Genomic DNA, 16,010 nt, shown 5'->3' with positions numbered 1-16,010 from the left:
ATAAGGTTAACAGACCCAAAATCTCAGATAAATAAAATAGAATTCTGTTGAATTCACTCTCAAAACTTTACTGACATTGGCAAGGAAGATTATAATATACACAAAGATTGCTGGAATTCATTTTAAGTTTTTAAGAGGAAAAACTTGCAGCAGGAAGGGTAGTAAACACCACCACCTCGTGACATCTCCTACAGTGTGGTGCAGAATTTATCTGGCTTCACTGATTTTACTCCGGTTATTTATAGAAGACGCTTCACATTCCCAACTAACCAAATTACTCTAGAAAACAATCAGTACTTACTGGAAGACCCGGCTGACCAGGAAGGCCCATTCCTCCCTTTAAAATGAAAATTGGACAGTTATTTTTTCAATAAGCACACAGCATTTCCTACATATTTGTTTCTATCTTTAGAGTTAACTTTGAACCCAGGTTAAAAGATTGAAATTAAGGCAACTTGTGCTTGAGGCAGTGCACAAGCTGCAATCTAATTAATTTGCAAATGAGGCTCAAGAACTCCATAAAATGGTCATATCATCTTAAAATTAGAACCATCTAATTGCCATCTAGTAGTCAGGTGATACTGCATTGTGTAACAGGTGATATATGTTTGAAGCTTACTTCTCTTGAGGATACAGGGTCAAATGGGATTTTCAGACTCTGATAAGCTTTTGTAATTCTGAGGGGAAGAAATGCTGTTAAATGGGAACACAGTTCCCAGGGAGTTCAACAGCCTATTTCTAGTCTTTGTTCACAGGTACGCCAAATGGAATTTCCTTTGACAATGTATGAATCAGGAACTACAAGCTACATTCTCAATGAATGCACAAAAGACAAGTGTATTAAACCAGTTTTGGAGACTTGATCAAGCCTTTATGTCATTGTTGCTGAATCTACAATCTAACAACTAGCTCATAGCAAGGGCAGGTATTTCAGAATCTTACACTGACTTGCTATGAGAGAAAATAAGTTTAAACATCTATACCAAGCTTTCTGAATAACATTTGTTCTTTGAAAAGACGGTCAATCAATATCTTAGGAACAGCCTTTTCCCTTCCACCATCAGATTTCCTAAAGTCCACAAAAGCAAGAACATTACCTCAGTGTTTTGAGCTCTTTGTGCAATATTTTCATATTTCTTACTGTAACCTGCAGTATTTTATGTATTGCAATGTACTGCTGCCACAAAACAACTTATTTCATGACATATGCTAGTGATAATAAACTTAATTCTGATTCTGAATATGTGGCATCAATTCTAGAAGAACTTACAAAGCTGCATTGTTCTTAGCCGAAGCAGTCCAACTGGCCATGTGGAATAAATAAGCTGTGAAGACTTACATCAGCTCCATCTTTCCCATCCAGCCCATGTGATCCTGCAATCCTTGGAGATCCTGAAGGGCCTGGTAAACCAGGAGAACCTGGTGGTCCAGCAGGACCTGGAGGACCCATTGGACCAATCACGCTTGGTTTTTCATAATCAGGCCTTGGACCTCTGAAACCAAAATCAGGCTAATAAAAATAAACACATCAGTAATAATTAGTAAAATGGTATGTTCTAAGAGGAATAAATTGCCAGAAAATCTACCCAGACAGCATACTACAATTGAAAAGAATGATCAATTCATCAGTCCATATTTGAGAAAATGTTTAATAGTGAACTTGAAGAAATGCCCTCAGTTCCTCAATTATAAAGTCACTGAGTATTCTGTTCCTTTGAGCTTACCTTAAGAATTTCATTCTCATTTTCCTAAAGCTATACGAGACCCATTTAATTCACCAGCACTTAATGTGGCAAACAGTAAGACAAAATTTGAAAAGAACTTCCATGAGACAATTAAAATGGAACATTTGGATAAATTCAGTAGTTTTAGTAGCTTCTTCTTTTTCATCTCATGCTTATAACTGTGCATCCAACTGTACATAATTAACTTCAATTAAAAAAATCAAAAGAAAATCTGCAGATGCTGGAAAACCAAGACACAGAAACAAAATGCTGAAGGAACACAGCAGACCAGGCAGCATCTACGAGAGAGAGAAAAAAAGTATAGTCGGCGTAAAATTAAAAATTCTACTTATGACTTTTCCTTTCTAAACTTCTCACATTTAATCAAGAATTTCCATGATTTTTGCAAATGATGCTGATTAAGAATGAAGGATTGAAGTAAGTAATGTTTGCATTACTTTACAGGAATTTTAGAAGGAAGCAATTCATTCTTTTAAAAAACTTCCATTATTTGCATGTTTACTTATCAACCCTGGAAGAAAGATATGCTCCACAAGACCAAACAGTCTCAAGTGAAAAAACAAAGTTTATTTTTCATAGAAAGGAAAATTTACAACAGATGCATGGTAGCAGTGGGAAGAGATCATCTCACTAAGGGAACAGATTGGTTGCTTATCTTCTTAAGTAGACTACAGTGTATCAAAAGCAATTGAGGAGTTCTTTATATGCAAGTATAAATTAGAGTAATGTTACACATTGATAAAAGTGCAAAGCAGACAATGGCAAACTGATAACTTCCATTACACCCAAGTTGCAATTTTTTTCCTGCATTGATATCTAGGGTGAAGCATAAATCTCATTTCCAGGCCCTTATCACAGCTTTTGAATTTCAATTTCACTTTCACACGAGCACATCTATTTCCCTATTTATCATCAACTTTCTGTTTCTAAGGAAGGATAGATTAAGATAAGAGGATTTTAAATATTTATATATTACCAGAGAATTTCCAGAGAAAATCTTAAGTATAACAAACTCAGGACATCCCAAAATGCTTTGTATCCAATGCTGAATTGTCACTGTAGCACAGCGAACTTTGCAGCTAAGTGATCTTCCCCAGATTGCCGGAGTTAATGTTGGTTGGTAGAGAAATTTGGCCAGGATGGTGGAGATAACTCCACTGCTCTTCAAAAACTAAGCATGGAATCTTTCAGAACAATTTCACACCACAAGAATATTATTCTAGCACTGTAAACTCCACTGTAAGCACAAACCAAATTTCAGACATGAGGCTTCAATCATCGGCCCAATGATTCTTTATTTCCTCTCAAAATAAAAGAATGACACTTCTTTATATATTGTGAATGCACAATTGTTTTTTTTTTCCTTTTGTTGAACTTCAGGCTGGGATTTTTACTTCAGCTTTTCTGAGAATACAGTCCATCAGAAAAATCAGCCAAATTTCAGTTTGTTAGAATTACTCATCATAAGTCCACAAACCAGCAGTGAGTTTCTCCTGCAGCATACCAACAAGCTGTGCTAAATATCGGTTAATTGGACAAGATGATGCAGGGATGCCTGTGAATGTGAGTCCATTGTCTCCAATGGTTCAGCAGCTAAAGGGAGAAAATGAGAAGATTGCAAAAAGGCAACTACTCATAGATACTGCAAAGTATTTCATTTAAACCCCAAAGGCATTGTAATCCTCACCAAAATTAGCTTTTACTTTCTTTTGAAACTTAAGTGATTACTAAACAAAACTTGGTGCCACTCATGAAACTGTCACTGGGAATTAGTAAAGTAGAAATTAAATTAAAATACTGCAATTACTGACAGCATTTCTTCAAGCATTTCAGATCATTCTGTTCAAAACTTAATTCAACTGATATACAGAGAAGCATGCAACTACTCAAAGACAGCACCTCACCTCTTGCTCTTTTTTCTTTATACACGAGAATTTGCTTAGCTTGCAGAGTTTCCTGATAATATTTTAGCCAATCTTTTACACTGCAATGTATTTATGTACATGCGCGCAAACATGAATATTGTGAAAATATATTTTACATGGACATATATTCTATATGACAAAAAAAATTGTATTCTGTTTGTATTCCTGTACCTGACAGCACGTTATCTTGTTGGATAAGAACATACCCAACATGAAATGCTTGACCAAGTTGAAATCTTCACTTGTGATCCTACTCCTCAACATGCAGTCCTCCTGTAAATGTGCAACTTTCATTCTCTATCTCACTTCATTGGAACAAATTCAACTCAACAAATCAATATATCAGGGTCAGATCAAAACATCACATTTAAAAAGTAAGCTTCTGGACCAGGAGAAGAAAAAATGTTTTCCCATAGAGGGCTATGAGTAACCCTAGGTAATTTCGAAGGGCCTGTATTGCACTGCAGGGTTTCTATATTTCATTGAACTGACTTCCTTCTTAGAAGCTGATAATCACACTGGGTGCCATACCTAGACCACAAATTAGACATTCCCTCTGGGGTTGAGATTAGACCCTGCAAATAAGAGCTGAGAGCTGCCACTCTTCAAGTGTGGCCGGCTTCAAGATTGCATTGGCTCTTCATAATAAGCCTTCATCACCACCACAAACAATATCGGGGCCTTTACTTTTGTCCACTTCACTGTTGATCTACTTATATCTGCATACCTAGCTATAAATTTTAACTTCACTGGAAATCAAAGGCCATTGAGCAAAATATGAGCCCTTTAGAAGAAAGGTACTTGCAATAGGAGAGCTACAGTGTACCTCGGGGGGGGGGGGGTGGTATGGTAGCACAGTGGTTAGCACCACCACTATTACAGCACCAGCAACCTGGGTTCAATTCCCGTCACTGTCTGTAAAGGAATTTGTATGTTTTGACTGTGACCACGTGGGTTTCTTCTACAAATGGTAGATGCTCCAGTTTCTCCCACGTTCCCAAAACATAGAGTTACTTGGTTTCATGGATGAAATTAGGCTACACAGGCTTGTTGAGCCAGAACCTTTAGTTAACTATAATACTCTGTGTACTACATTACATTAAACACTTGTTTCCTCCTGCGTGGGTTCTACGGTGGCCACAATCTGCAAATCTTCCACAAGGTTCTCCGTTACCTTTAAGCCTCCTTGTAATAGAAGACAACACATGACTGAAAGCAACAGGTGGCAACCAGAGGAGGTAGAACATACCTTTACCCCAGTTTCTAGAGAGGGAAATCCAAAAAGAAAACTGCAAATGCTGGAAATGAGAAAACTGCTGCTAATGTGGGAAATATGAAATGATGGAATCACTCAAGGGAGAGGCAGCACCGGCAGAGAAAGAAACAGGGCTTGTGTCTTAGTCTGAGAACATTTCAGGACAATTGTTCTGACAATGTGTGTTTGACCTGAAAAGTTGACTGTTTCTGTTGACTGTTTGACTGAAAAGTTGATGCTGCCTGACTCAGTAAGTGAATTCTAGAGGGTGTCCAAGCAACAATGAGAAGGGGAAAAAGGTCAGTGCTGGAGGAGACGTGCTTAGTTTCTCTATATGGAATGGTTGTTTTGTCTCATTTCACTTTACACTCACTAAGCAAAAAATGTCACTTATGTTCAAAATACATTTTTTCCTATATTACAAATTCCATTCTTTTATATCAGATCTTGACAGGCCTCAACCAATTAAAGAAGGAGAATGCCAAGTTGCTAAGGAGGTTGTGTCAGACCTTCTAGCTCTAAAGTAAAGCCCAAGGTGATGACACTATACTGACTTGAACCATAGATAGGACTTGACTCAAAGATTTAATTTTACCATTCCATATAGAATCAAAATTATCAGAGCTATGCCTGGAGATTCAAACATCATAGCCAGCACTACCCTGATCAAAGAACTTACCAGCTATGAACTAGGCATCAGCATTTGCCTTGATCTGTACAAAATATTGTGACGCACTTAATCTGCTGTTGATCATGGACTCCAGTCATGATTTTTCTACATCATTTGCTTAGGGTCTAAATTGCTATTTAGAACATAGAGCATTACAGCACAGTAGAAGCCCTATGGCCCAGAATATTGAACTGAACTTTAACCTACTCTAAGATCAATCCAAATCTTCCCTCCTAAGCCGTCCATTTTTCTGTCCTTCATGTGCTTATCTAAATTTTCATTTATCTTGTAAATGTCTTTACACTTGCTAATATGTTTGTATAATCAGCAGTTTGTAAATTCTCAGTAGATTTTCAGTAATTTGTGATATAGTTCATTCTTCTGTAGTTTCTTTATCGACCTGAAATCTCATGATAGCATAAAGTAAGACGGCCCTTGTTGCTTCAGTGTTCTCATCAGAGAAAACTGCTTTATCTAGCCAGCTTCAAGCACAAAGAGGGGTCCAGCCCTTTGTTTCTTGACTTTTCTCTTTACTTCTTACTTGCTGTTACTAGCTCTCATTACTTCTTACTTGCCCTGCTGTTTCAAGCGGACACTGTCTGAACTGTACAGTAATCACCAACTGTTAGAACAGCTGAACCATAAGGTTTTTGCCTCATTCATGATTTTCAGAACCCTGCTGGACAATATCATCTCCAAATCCAGCAATACTCAGGTCCATAGTGCACAAGCTCAGCAGCAGGGTTTGCAGTGCATCTGGCAATATCTAATGAATGTTCACTTGGCTTCAACAGGACCTTGGAGTTCAAAGCATCTTAGAACTTGGTGTGGCTTTGGTTGGGAGAGAAGATTATTAACCCAAACAAAGGATAGGATGAAATAAACCTGCTGGGCAGGAACACTCAAAGCACTCATTTCTTGAACTGCCAATTTTATATAGGACCCCACACACAACATGCTGGTGGAACACAGCAAGCCAGGCAGCATCTATAGAGAGAAGTATTGTCAACGTTTTGAGCCGAGACTGCTTTAAAATTTACTTAGAATCTCATTTGCCCTCATTTGTGAACAAGCTTCTCGACATAATGACAGTGATATTAAACTTGATTCTAATTATTATTCAGATATTGATCTTAATAACCTCCTGCAAGCCACCTGTACTTCCTCAAAATTTCCATCTGCAACATCATGCAAATCTACCTCAATCAGGGCTTGAACCAGTCAAAATTTACTAAATTATAACCTTTTTCTTCCACAAAACAGAGCCTCGCCTTTTTAGATGAGTTTTTGATCACTTTTCTAAATTGGATTCCCATTTTCCTTACACCACTGGGAATTACCTCAGATTATTTTCCTTAGAACCACTGGTTGAAAATGCATCTTGAAGACATACAAGTAATAGAAACAGAGAAAACCTACAGCACAATACAGGCCCTTCAGCCCACAAAGCTGTGCTGAACAAGTCCTTACCTTATAACTTACCTGGGTTTACCCACAGCCCACCATTTCTCTATGTACCTATCCAGGAGTCTCTTAAAAGAATCTATTGTTTCCACTTCCACCACCGGCAGCCCATTCCATGCACTCACCACTCTCTGTGTAAAAAAGTTACCCCTGACATCTCCTCCGTACCTACTTCCAAGCACCTTAAAACTATGCCCTCTCATGTTAGCCATTTCAGCCCTGGGAAAAAGCCTCTGACTATCCACACGATCAATGCCTCTCATCATCTTATACACCTCTGTCAGGTCACCTCTCATCCTCCGTTGCTCCAAGGAAAAAAGGCCGAGTTCATTCATCCTATTCTCAGAAGGCATGCTCCCCAATCCAGGCAACATCCTTGTAAATCTCCTCTGCACCCTTTCAATGGTTTCCACATCCTTCCTGTAGTGAGACAACAGATTTGAGCACAGCACTCCAAATGGGGTCTGTCCAGGGTCCCATATAGCTGTGACATTACCTCTGAGCTCTTAAACTCAATCCCACGATTGATGAAGGTCAATGCACCACATGCCTTCTTAACCACAGAATCAACCTGCGTAGCAGCTTTGAGCGTCCTATGGACTCGGACACCAAGATCCCTCTGATCCTCCACACTGCCAAGAGTCTTACCAGTAATGCTAAACTCTGCCATCATATTTGACCTACCAAAATGAACTACCTCACACTTACCTGGGTTGAATTCCACCTGCCAGTTCTCAGCCCAGTTTTGCATCCTATCAATGTCCAGCTGTAACCTCTGACAACCCTCCACACTATCCACAACACCCACAACATTTGTTTCATCAGTAAAGTTACTAACCCATCCCTCCACTTCCTCATCCAGGTAATTTATAAAAATAACAAAGAGTAGGGGTCCCAGAACAGAACTCTGAGGCACTCTACTGGTGACCCCCATACAGAATATGACATGTCTACAACCACTCTTTGCCTTCTGTAGGCATGCCAGTTCTGGATCCACAAAGCAATGTCCCCTTACAACCATGTTTCAAATTATATTATAATATTGCTGCAACCATATTAATCTTTTTAATAAACCAAAAGTAAAATTCAAAGAGATTGACACTGTCTCTTGAATCTAAATTTATGACACTTACAGCACATGCAGATAAACTAATTAAGTTTTTAAATGGAATTTTACCAAATAATTTGTATGCATTCTATTCTATTGATTTGTGCATAAATTATGATACTATAACATATTAAACACTGATTCTAAGTGCCCTTAAAATTGTCAGCTGCATCCACTAGAAGGAGTTATAGAATACCTCAGAATTAGGAATAATTCTCCGAGAGGAAAAAAATGAAAAATATTAAATTTAGTACCATCTTAAATGTGCAAATAACAAATGCTTGGGACATTAAAGAAAAATTACGAAGTATAGTTATGATGGCAGAAATTGGAAACAAGAACCAATTTATAATCTGATTACCCTACAAAATACTTTGATCTTTCTTATTCTCCCACCTCTTCACAATTCCCACCTCCAATTATTCTCAATGGAATCTTTTGAAGAGTGATACTCGATATACCAACTGGGTTCTTGGAAACTTTTTTTGTAATAGTTTCTCATGAAGACATGTAGTCATGTTACATATATTTGCTCGTTGACAGAAATAATGCCTTGTGCAATTTAGTTGGTCAATTTTATACAAAGATACTTGTCAACAACTATCTATTTTGAGTATCTGATCATTTGCATAATTTTTTTTGCAGGCACGTTTGCTTTCAGCTAATTATGTTCTGTTTTTTTAATGAAAGCACTTCTGAACTACAAGCTACTGTCATGAACTCACTAAGATTGAGATTTATTAATTTTTTTGTTTACTGTTCTATTATATATTATATTCTTGGAGTAATTTACCAGTTTTTGTTTAAATAAGACTTCAAAAAACAAGACTGATCTATCATCTAGCCAAATGCAGGACCAGAAATTAACAACAAAGCTTAAGATGTATCCCACACACTTTGAATTCAGGAAAATTTTCATTTTCCCCAATCAGTTTCTCTCTCCATTTCTCTTAATGTGGACTTTTTTCTACTGATTTCAGTCACCATCTGTCAACGCAATAATATGCCTATTCTAAATTTATACCGTGTCACCCACAGTTCTTTGTATTTCTTTCTGCCTCAACAATGCAGGTTGCTGGCAATGAATTAGTAATCATGGTGCCCGATACCCCATGAACATCTATGATACAGTCATTACTTTTTCATTTAATCATTGTCACCCAAATTTGTTTTTTTTTTAATGACTGTGGTAGAAATGGTTAAACCTAGTGTATGATAGGATACTTGACCATTCTGGAACAGCTGGGCTTAAGACTGCTGATGCGTGTTGAGAATAACCTTGGATGATAAGCGCAGTACCAGGAACACCAATAAATAAGATACTAGCCCCTAGAACCAGGAGGGAGGTTGTGTCTGGGGGTAAATTATGAGTCCTGATAACAGGAAGCAGGAAGAACTGTTAGACTCATGCTGAGAGATAACTGACATGTGGGATGCCAAACAAAGTTATGTGAAGTTGTTTGTCCTGCTGTATAAATATGAGCTCTGTACAACCTAAAAATCGGAGTTCTGGTGGCAGCAGAGACTGCTGCAGACTCTCCCTGATATCATGCTAATAAACTCTTAAAACAAAACTCCAAGTCACTCTGCATGTTCTTAGTGTTTCCACAATGATCAACAATAATTCAAGTGAGAAACTACAGAAATGGGAACAGCTAGCTCTGAGTAAGTACACTCATTTGCTGAACAGTTTCTTGACGTATTCATGAAGATGGACAATCTAGCAAGGCAAGTTTTTAATCTGCATCCACCAATTCCTTTGAGAAAGTTATAGTGAGTTGCCTTTGTGAAATGAGCCATTTCAATGTTCTTCGGTGTTATTAGTTAATGAGTTTCAAGATCAACAATGAAGAAGGCTTAGCAATATATTTCTAAGTAATGATGTGAGTGACTTGAAGCACCTGCTCTTCTTTATTAGATCTATCTGCCCCATGTTCAGATACGAGATCCTCCCAAGTTAAGGGTAATGCCTACATAACTGAGACTTCGAGACTTTCCTTAAAAAATGAATGCACTCAGCTTCCTTGCCCCTTTAATGATATCATTCACTGGTAAAAAAGGGCTTCAGTACTCAGTCACCTCTCATTTTTCTGGTAACGTGATTCTATATGCTGAATTTTAATTTTCAAGGATAATGAATCAAGAGTTATTTACGTTAATTTGAAAGAACTTGAAGGGAATCATTTCAGAGTAGGAGTTCATCCTTTTCACACCAGCACATAAACTTTATGAACCAGATAATTTCCAGTTAAATAAATTCAACAAAATGCTCATTCAGTGATGAACTGAGCCACAGGTGATCTCAGGTTAAATTCTGAGTTAGTTAACTATTGTATCCTCATGGAATTTAAGGAATTTGCAGTGATTTGCCATTCAATATCATCTAAAGACTTGTCACCCAGACCAGCCACAGTGTCTCTGATAACGTTCAGCATCTTAATGTGAATAAGGTGGGTTATTTAATTTAATCCATTAAGAGTATACTTGTGGTAGGAATCACTGATTTTAGGAAGAAGATTACGCAAGATAAGGAAATAAAGTCATTGAAGAATGGAGAACTGTTAATGAAAAGCAGTGTCATTGACAAGAAATTAAACTACAGTATATGGAAGTGACGTCATGGAGACAGTAGCTTACTAGTTTGGATCTACCCTTTCACATTAAACCTGGCCAAAGCAGGACAAATGGAATAATCAACTCCCTCAGTAGCTCTGTGTTTAAATTCACTACCAAGTATCAAAATGAGTCATATAGAACAGGAAAGCTGGTGTGATAGGCTCCTGATTTCAAAGGAGATTATCAAAATGCTGCTAGCAAATTACTCAGATTCGCCGAAATAAAAATAAGAAACAATGGCTGTTCTTGATTGCTGTCTGGTAAGTTTCAATAACAATATGTGAAAGGACATTATGAAAATCGTGGTTGAGTACTCTGCTGGCATTCATTACTCTGAACAACAGATTAACAGTAGATTCTTCAATGAGGTGGTGTAAATCGACTCTTACCCATGGACTCACACTGTGACATCATTGCCATGCAATGTGGAGAAGCAAAATGTGAAGAAAAATTAAAGAATAATCTGGAGCTACTATATATTCAAGATTAGTAAATAACCACCACACCTCAAGAATAGTTAATTCACATAAAATTTTTTGGGAAGTCTTGATGTTCTAAGAGCTAGAAAATACTTGAATTAATTTTATATATCATTACCTGTTTTCCTGTGAATTTCTTTCACTTTGTCACACGGGACAAAGTTCAGGATAATTTTAAGAAGAAAATGTTTAGAGGGGCATTATGTGTGTCTTTGAGCATCATTAGCAATGATGCATGCCCTCTAGTGAAGGGCAGAAGCTGGACAAAAGCCCAGACTCTCAGTTAACATTTCAGTTATTCATAGTTACTTTGGACACTGAGACTGCCCAAATTTGATTTGATTTAAAGGGACGCTCATGTCTCTGGCAATACCAGTAATTAGTATACAACCATAGTACCTCTTAAATCTTTGTAATTCCTTTAACAAGTCTTTCTGGACTATAAAGCAATGCATTTCTATTGATAGAAATAAGGCAGTAATGCTCCTGGTGTCATTGTACATTTTTCATTATTGAGTTCAAAGAGGGATTGCTGAAAGCCTATGCATCATAGGGACCCAGGTATTTCAAGTCAAAGATTTTATGCTCTCATCAAAAAAAGATTCCACTTGCAAAAATTGACTTTCATATTGATGGCAACAATGTCCCTAAACCTCATCTATTTTATTTCTTCTTGAATTGTAGCTCTATGATGATTTATATGACTCACAATCTAATATAATTCAAAATTTAGCCCAAATATTCTAGATGATAATAATCTGCCCTTGTCAATATTTCCAAATATAAGAAAAAGTAGGAGGAATCTCACATGTACAAAATTCAAAGAGGAGAGTGCAAGATAAACACAAAAGTTCAAAAGAAAATTTATTATCAAAGTACATATATGTTATCACATACTACCTTGATATTTATTTTTCTTATAGACATTTACAGGAAAAAAGTCAATAGAATTTATGAAGAATTATACATAAACATACTAAGATTGATAAAGATGTGCAAAAGAAGACAACTGTGCAAATAAAAAAAATTCTTGAGAACATGAGTCCTTGAAAGTGAATCTGTAGGTGGTAGAATCCTTTAATAACCCTTTTAAATACTTTGAAACATGGGGGAGACACAAGGAACACAAAGAGAGGGGGACAAAAATAGAGTAGATACCTGTAGGTGGACTAAAAATAGACAGTCTACATGCTAGCAAAGAAGAAAGAAAGACTGAATGATAAAGTCAAGCAAGGGGCAGGAAGTGTTCAGATTTGCTGAATGCAATTAGAGCTAGACTTTATATTACCTGCTGTATGGATAACTCGGTACAGGATTCACGATGTGCTCGTTGTGGGTCACAGTGAATCAACATCCACTGCAATTCAAACTACAAGGTGAGAAGAAACAATTAAAATTATAATCCCAATGAGTGTTTCCTTACCAAAAGAGAACCTGCAGATGCTGGAAATCCAAGCAACGCACACAAATTGCTGAAAGAACTCAGCAGGCCAGGCAGCATCTATGAAAAAGTGTAAACAGTCAATGTTTCAGGCTGACACCTTTCATGAAGAAGGATCTTGGCCCCAAACATTGACTGTTAACACTTTTCCATAGATGCTGCCTGGTCTGCTAGGTTCCTCCATCATTTTGAGTGTTTCCTTGTTTGTACAATCGCCACTGAACAAGTTTCTGATTTATATCATGCACTAAAGATTACCAACTATTTATTACCTTCGATCATACTTGCACCACACACGCAACTCACATTCTCTTTCATAGAAACTTTAGTAAGCATCAGTCCTAGAATTAATATGCAATACATTTACTGTAGTTTTGAGAATGAATGTGACAGATCAATGAATCCTTTAAAATGAGACTATTTTTCAAAAAAAGAACTTTATAGTATGAATCTAATAAATACACTCTTATTTCAGTTAGGTAACAAATCAAAACCACGACAGTGCAGAAAAGAAGCTGTTGCCAAATGAAAGCAAATCTTAAAATGATAAACCCTAGGTCCACTCATATGTTGCTGGTTCGTCAAGACCTTCGAGTATGCATTGCAATTTCATAATGAGCATTTGAAGATGGAGACCTAACCACTCAGTTTCCACTGACTGAATTACAGAACTAACATGCTCTATATCCTGCCCTGTGATCCAGGCAGCTTCTTCAGAAAGTGGAAGCATCCCCTTCCTCAGTCACTAATCCACACAACAGATAAGTCGTTATTAACTGTGCTCAGGTGCTACTACTTCCCTTCAGTCAGCCACCTGAGCAGACATTGTTCTATCAGCAGTGATTCCAAAGTAGAAACTCCACACGATCTTGAGAACAGAATCTGTTTTACTTCCAGAAACTTGTAGATATTGCCTCTTACACCTGCTACTGATCTTCTTGAAGGTGGGATGGGGTTTGGGGGGGGGGGAGAGAAGGTGGGGTACTGTGGAATAGAGGGATATTGTTGGTAAGCAAATCTTCTCTGGGGTCCATCAACAATTGTCACTGGAAACCGGAGAAAATTCTACCCCCTCTAACAGACAGATCAAGGAAATATCTGAGCCAGGGAGCCAGGCAGCTCCATACTGATGGTTAGAGACAGAGTAGCCAGTTTGTTTACTACAGAAACACACCAGCATGGCCCTTTCACTGAGTGTTAGGAATCTCTGCATTTTGTACTACTAATTTATCACATTTTAACTTCAGATACATTTGGAGGTCCCTTGCTTTGCTTTAACAAACTCGGGATATTTAGATAAATATTATGAAGGAAGAATATGGACAAATAGAAATGTTAGGAACTATTTCACAATACTTTGATTATAGCCACAATTGCAACGAGAATAAAAGAGGAAGGTTGGCTCACCACCACAGATACTTGAGGGTTTGCATCCAGTCGGCCAATCAGAGTATCACCGTCGACATTAACGGTGCCCTTTGGTTTGATGTGTTGGGATGCTACACGATGGCAGTCCACAAATAAACTGACTGTCTCCTTCTCCACACCCACCAGGATCTTATGCCAGTCAGTATCAAAAATCTGCGCAACTCCTTGAAACTTGGCAGATTGCAAGCTATCATCCGAACCGACGAAGTAAAACTCCACGGACTGAGTGTTTCCATTCAGCCTCAGACCAACTTGCTCATTGCCATTTTCATCCATAATCTGCCACACATTCCACACTTTGTTGACCGTGTTTTTCACCATCCTGAAGGTGGTGACAAAGGAATATTCTTCAGGCAGCCCTCGTGGGTAAATTATTCTGGAAGGTATCAAATAATCATTTACACTGGATGGTGCAGGAGATTTAACCGATTGCCAGTCATTCAGGTAGCTTTCTGTTTGTTGTTATAATGTATTCTTCAAATGCATCAAGGCACACAAAACGTATATTAAAATAAATTGCAATTTTATTTGCAGTTCAGGAAGATTTGTCCAAGACATACACTAAGGCTTCAGATTTAGGCTTAACAATGAATCAGAATTAGGTTTATATCACTGACGTATGTCATGAAATGTATTATTTTGTGGCAGCAATACAGTGCAAGACAAAAATACTGTAAGTTACTATAATAAATAAATAGTGCAAAAAAAAAGGAATAGTGAGGTAGTGTTCATTGACCATTCAAAAATCTGATGGAGGAGGGAAAGATGCTGTTCCTAAAAAGTTAAATGTGGGCCTACAGACTGCTGTATCTTCTCCCCGGCTGTAGTAATCAGAAGAGGGCACGTCCCAGATGGTGGGTTCCCTTAATAATGGATGCTACTTTCTTGAGGCAATACCTCTTGATGCTGTCACTGAAGGTGGGGAGGATTTTCCCTGTGATGGACCTAACAGAGTCTACAGCCCTCTGCAGCTTCTTTCAATCATTGGAGCTCCTATACAGGTTGTGATACAACCAGTCATAATGTTCTCCACGATGCATCTGTAGAAATATACTAGAGTCTTTGGTGACATACTGAATCTCCTCAGCTCCTAATGAAGTAGAACTATGGGCATGCTTTCTTTGTGACTGCATCAATGTGTTGGACCCAGGGTAGATCCTTTGAGATGTGTATGGGATTTCTGACACTGCTTGTTTTTTCATGAAGCAAAACTATACATTGAAGGGTTTGAGTATCTTTCGGGAACACTTGGATAGATGCTTGATAAACAAGAGGGAGAAAGTTTACTTTGGGTAGATTGAAATGTAGTATGAAGGTAACATTCTGATCAGGCAAGATCTTGTTGAATGGTTCCATATGCATAGTATAAATTTGACAACTGACCTAGCTCTTATGAAAGAATTTCAGTCTCTTAGTACTCTAGACTACAGACACAATAATGCAGCTGATTCTGAATTAGCCAAGTCATTTAGTTGAAAGGCAATTCAAGATGAAACCTAAATGCTGTTTTATTAAGAATTTTTATTTAAAAATAAGAAAATCAAGTAAATTATGTTCACTTTGCATGAAATGACAGTTGTCGTTCTCTGTCTTTCTTTCCTTTGGCTGATCCAGAAATGCAGAACTAATCCAAGTTTGAGAGGCCAGGAGTCCATTTTATCACACAAAATGTCCACTCATTTATCTTGCAACAGTGGGATAGCAACCGTCCTTAAGCCAGTACACACTTTCAGGCTTTTGTATCTTCTGCCCAAAGGGAGGAGGCAGGTAAAGCAGAAACAAGTGTCAGAGGAGGCAGTCTTATCCAATACAATCACTGTTTAAGAGATATTTTGACAGGCCCCTCAGTGGGCAAGTCTTAAAAGGATATGGACACAAA

The 16,010-nt window shown here is 37.8% G+C and overlaps 1 protein-coding gene across 6 annotated transcripts in view; it reads right to left on the bottom strand.

Moving 5' to 3' along the window:
• LOC132397074 (collagen alpha-1(IX) chain-like) overlaps window positions 1-16,010 on the bottom strand; it is a 117,602-nt gene that overhangs the window by 89,198 nt on the left and 12,394 nt on the right. For 5 of the 6 annotated variants that reach the window (XM_059975334.1, XM_059975344.1, XM_059975338.1 and 2 more), the window contains exons 5-8: window positions 14,111-14,507; window positions 12,551-12,631; window positions 1,340-1,510; window positions 302-337 (exon numbers count right to left, since the gene is read on the bottom strand). In XM_059975334.1, the coding sequence (XP_059831317.1) occupies window positions 302-337; window positions 1,340-1,510; window positions 12,551-12,631; window positions 14,111-14,507 (685 nt within the window). Of the gene's footprint in view, window positions 1-301; window positions 338-1,339; window positions 1,511-12,550; window positions 12,633-14,110; window positions 14,508-16,010 lie in introns of those variants that run through there. The other variant, XM_059975372.1, reaches the window with a different exon arrangement.

Source organism: Hypanus sabinus, chromosome 1, assembly GCF_030144855.1.
Source record: "Hypanus sabinus isolate sHypSab1 chromosome 1, sHypSab1.hap1, whole genome shotgun sequence".
Taxonomy (NCBI): Eukaryota; Metazoa; Chordata; class Chondrichthyes; order Myliobatiformes; family Dasyatidae; genus Hypanus; species Hypanus sabinus.
Note: the sequence above shows the minus strand (reverse complement) of the source record. Positions and strands in the feature narration are given on the sequence as shown.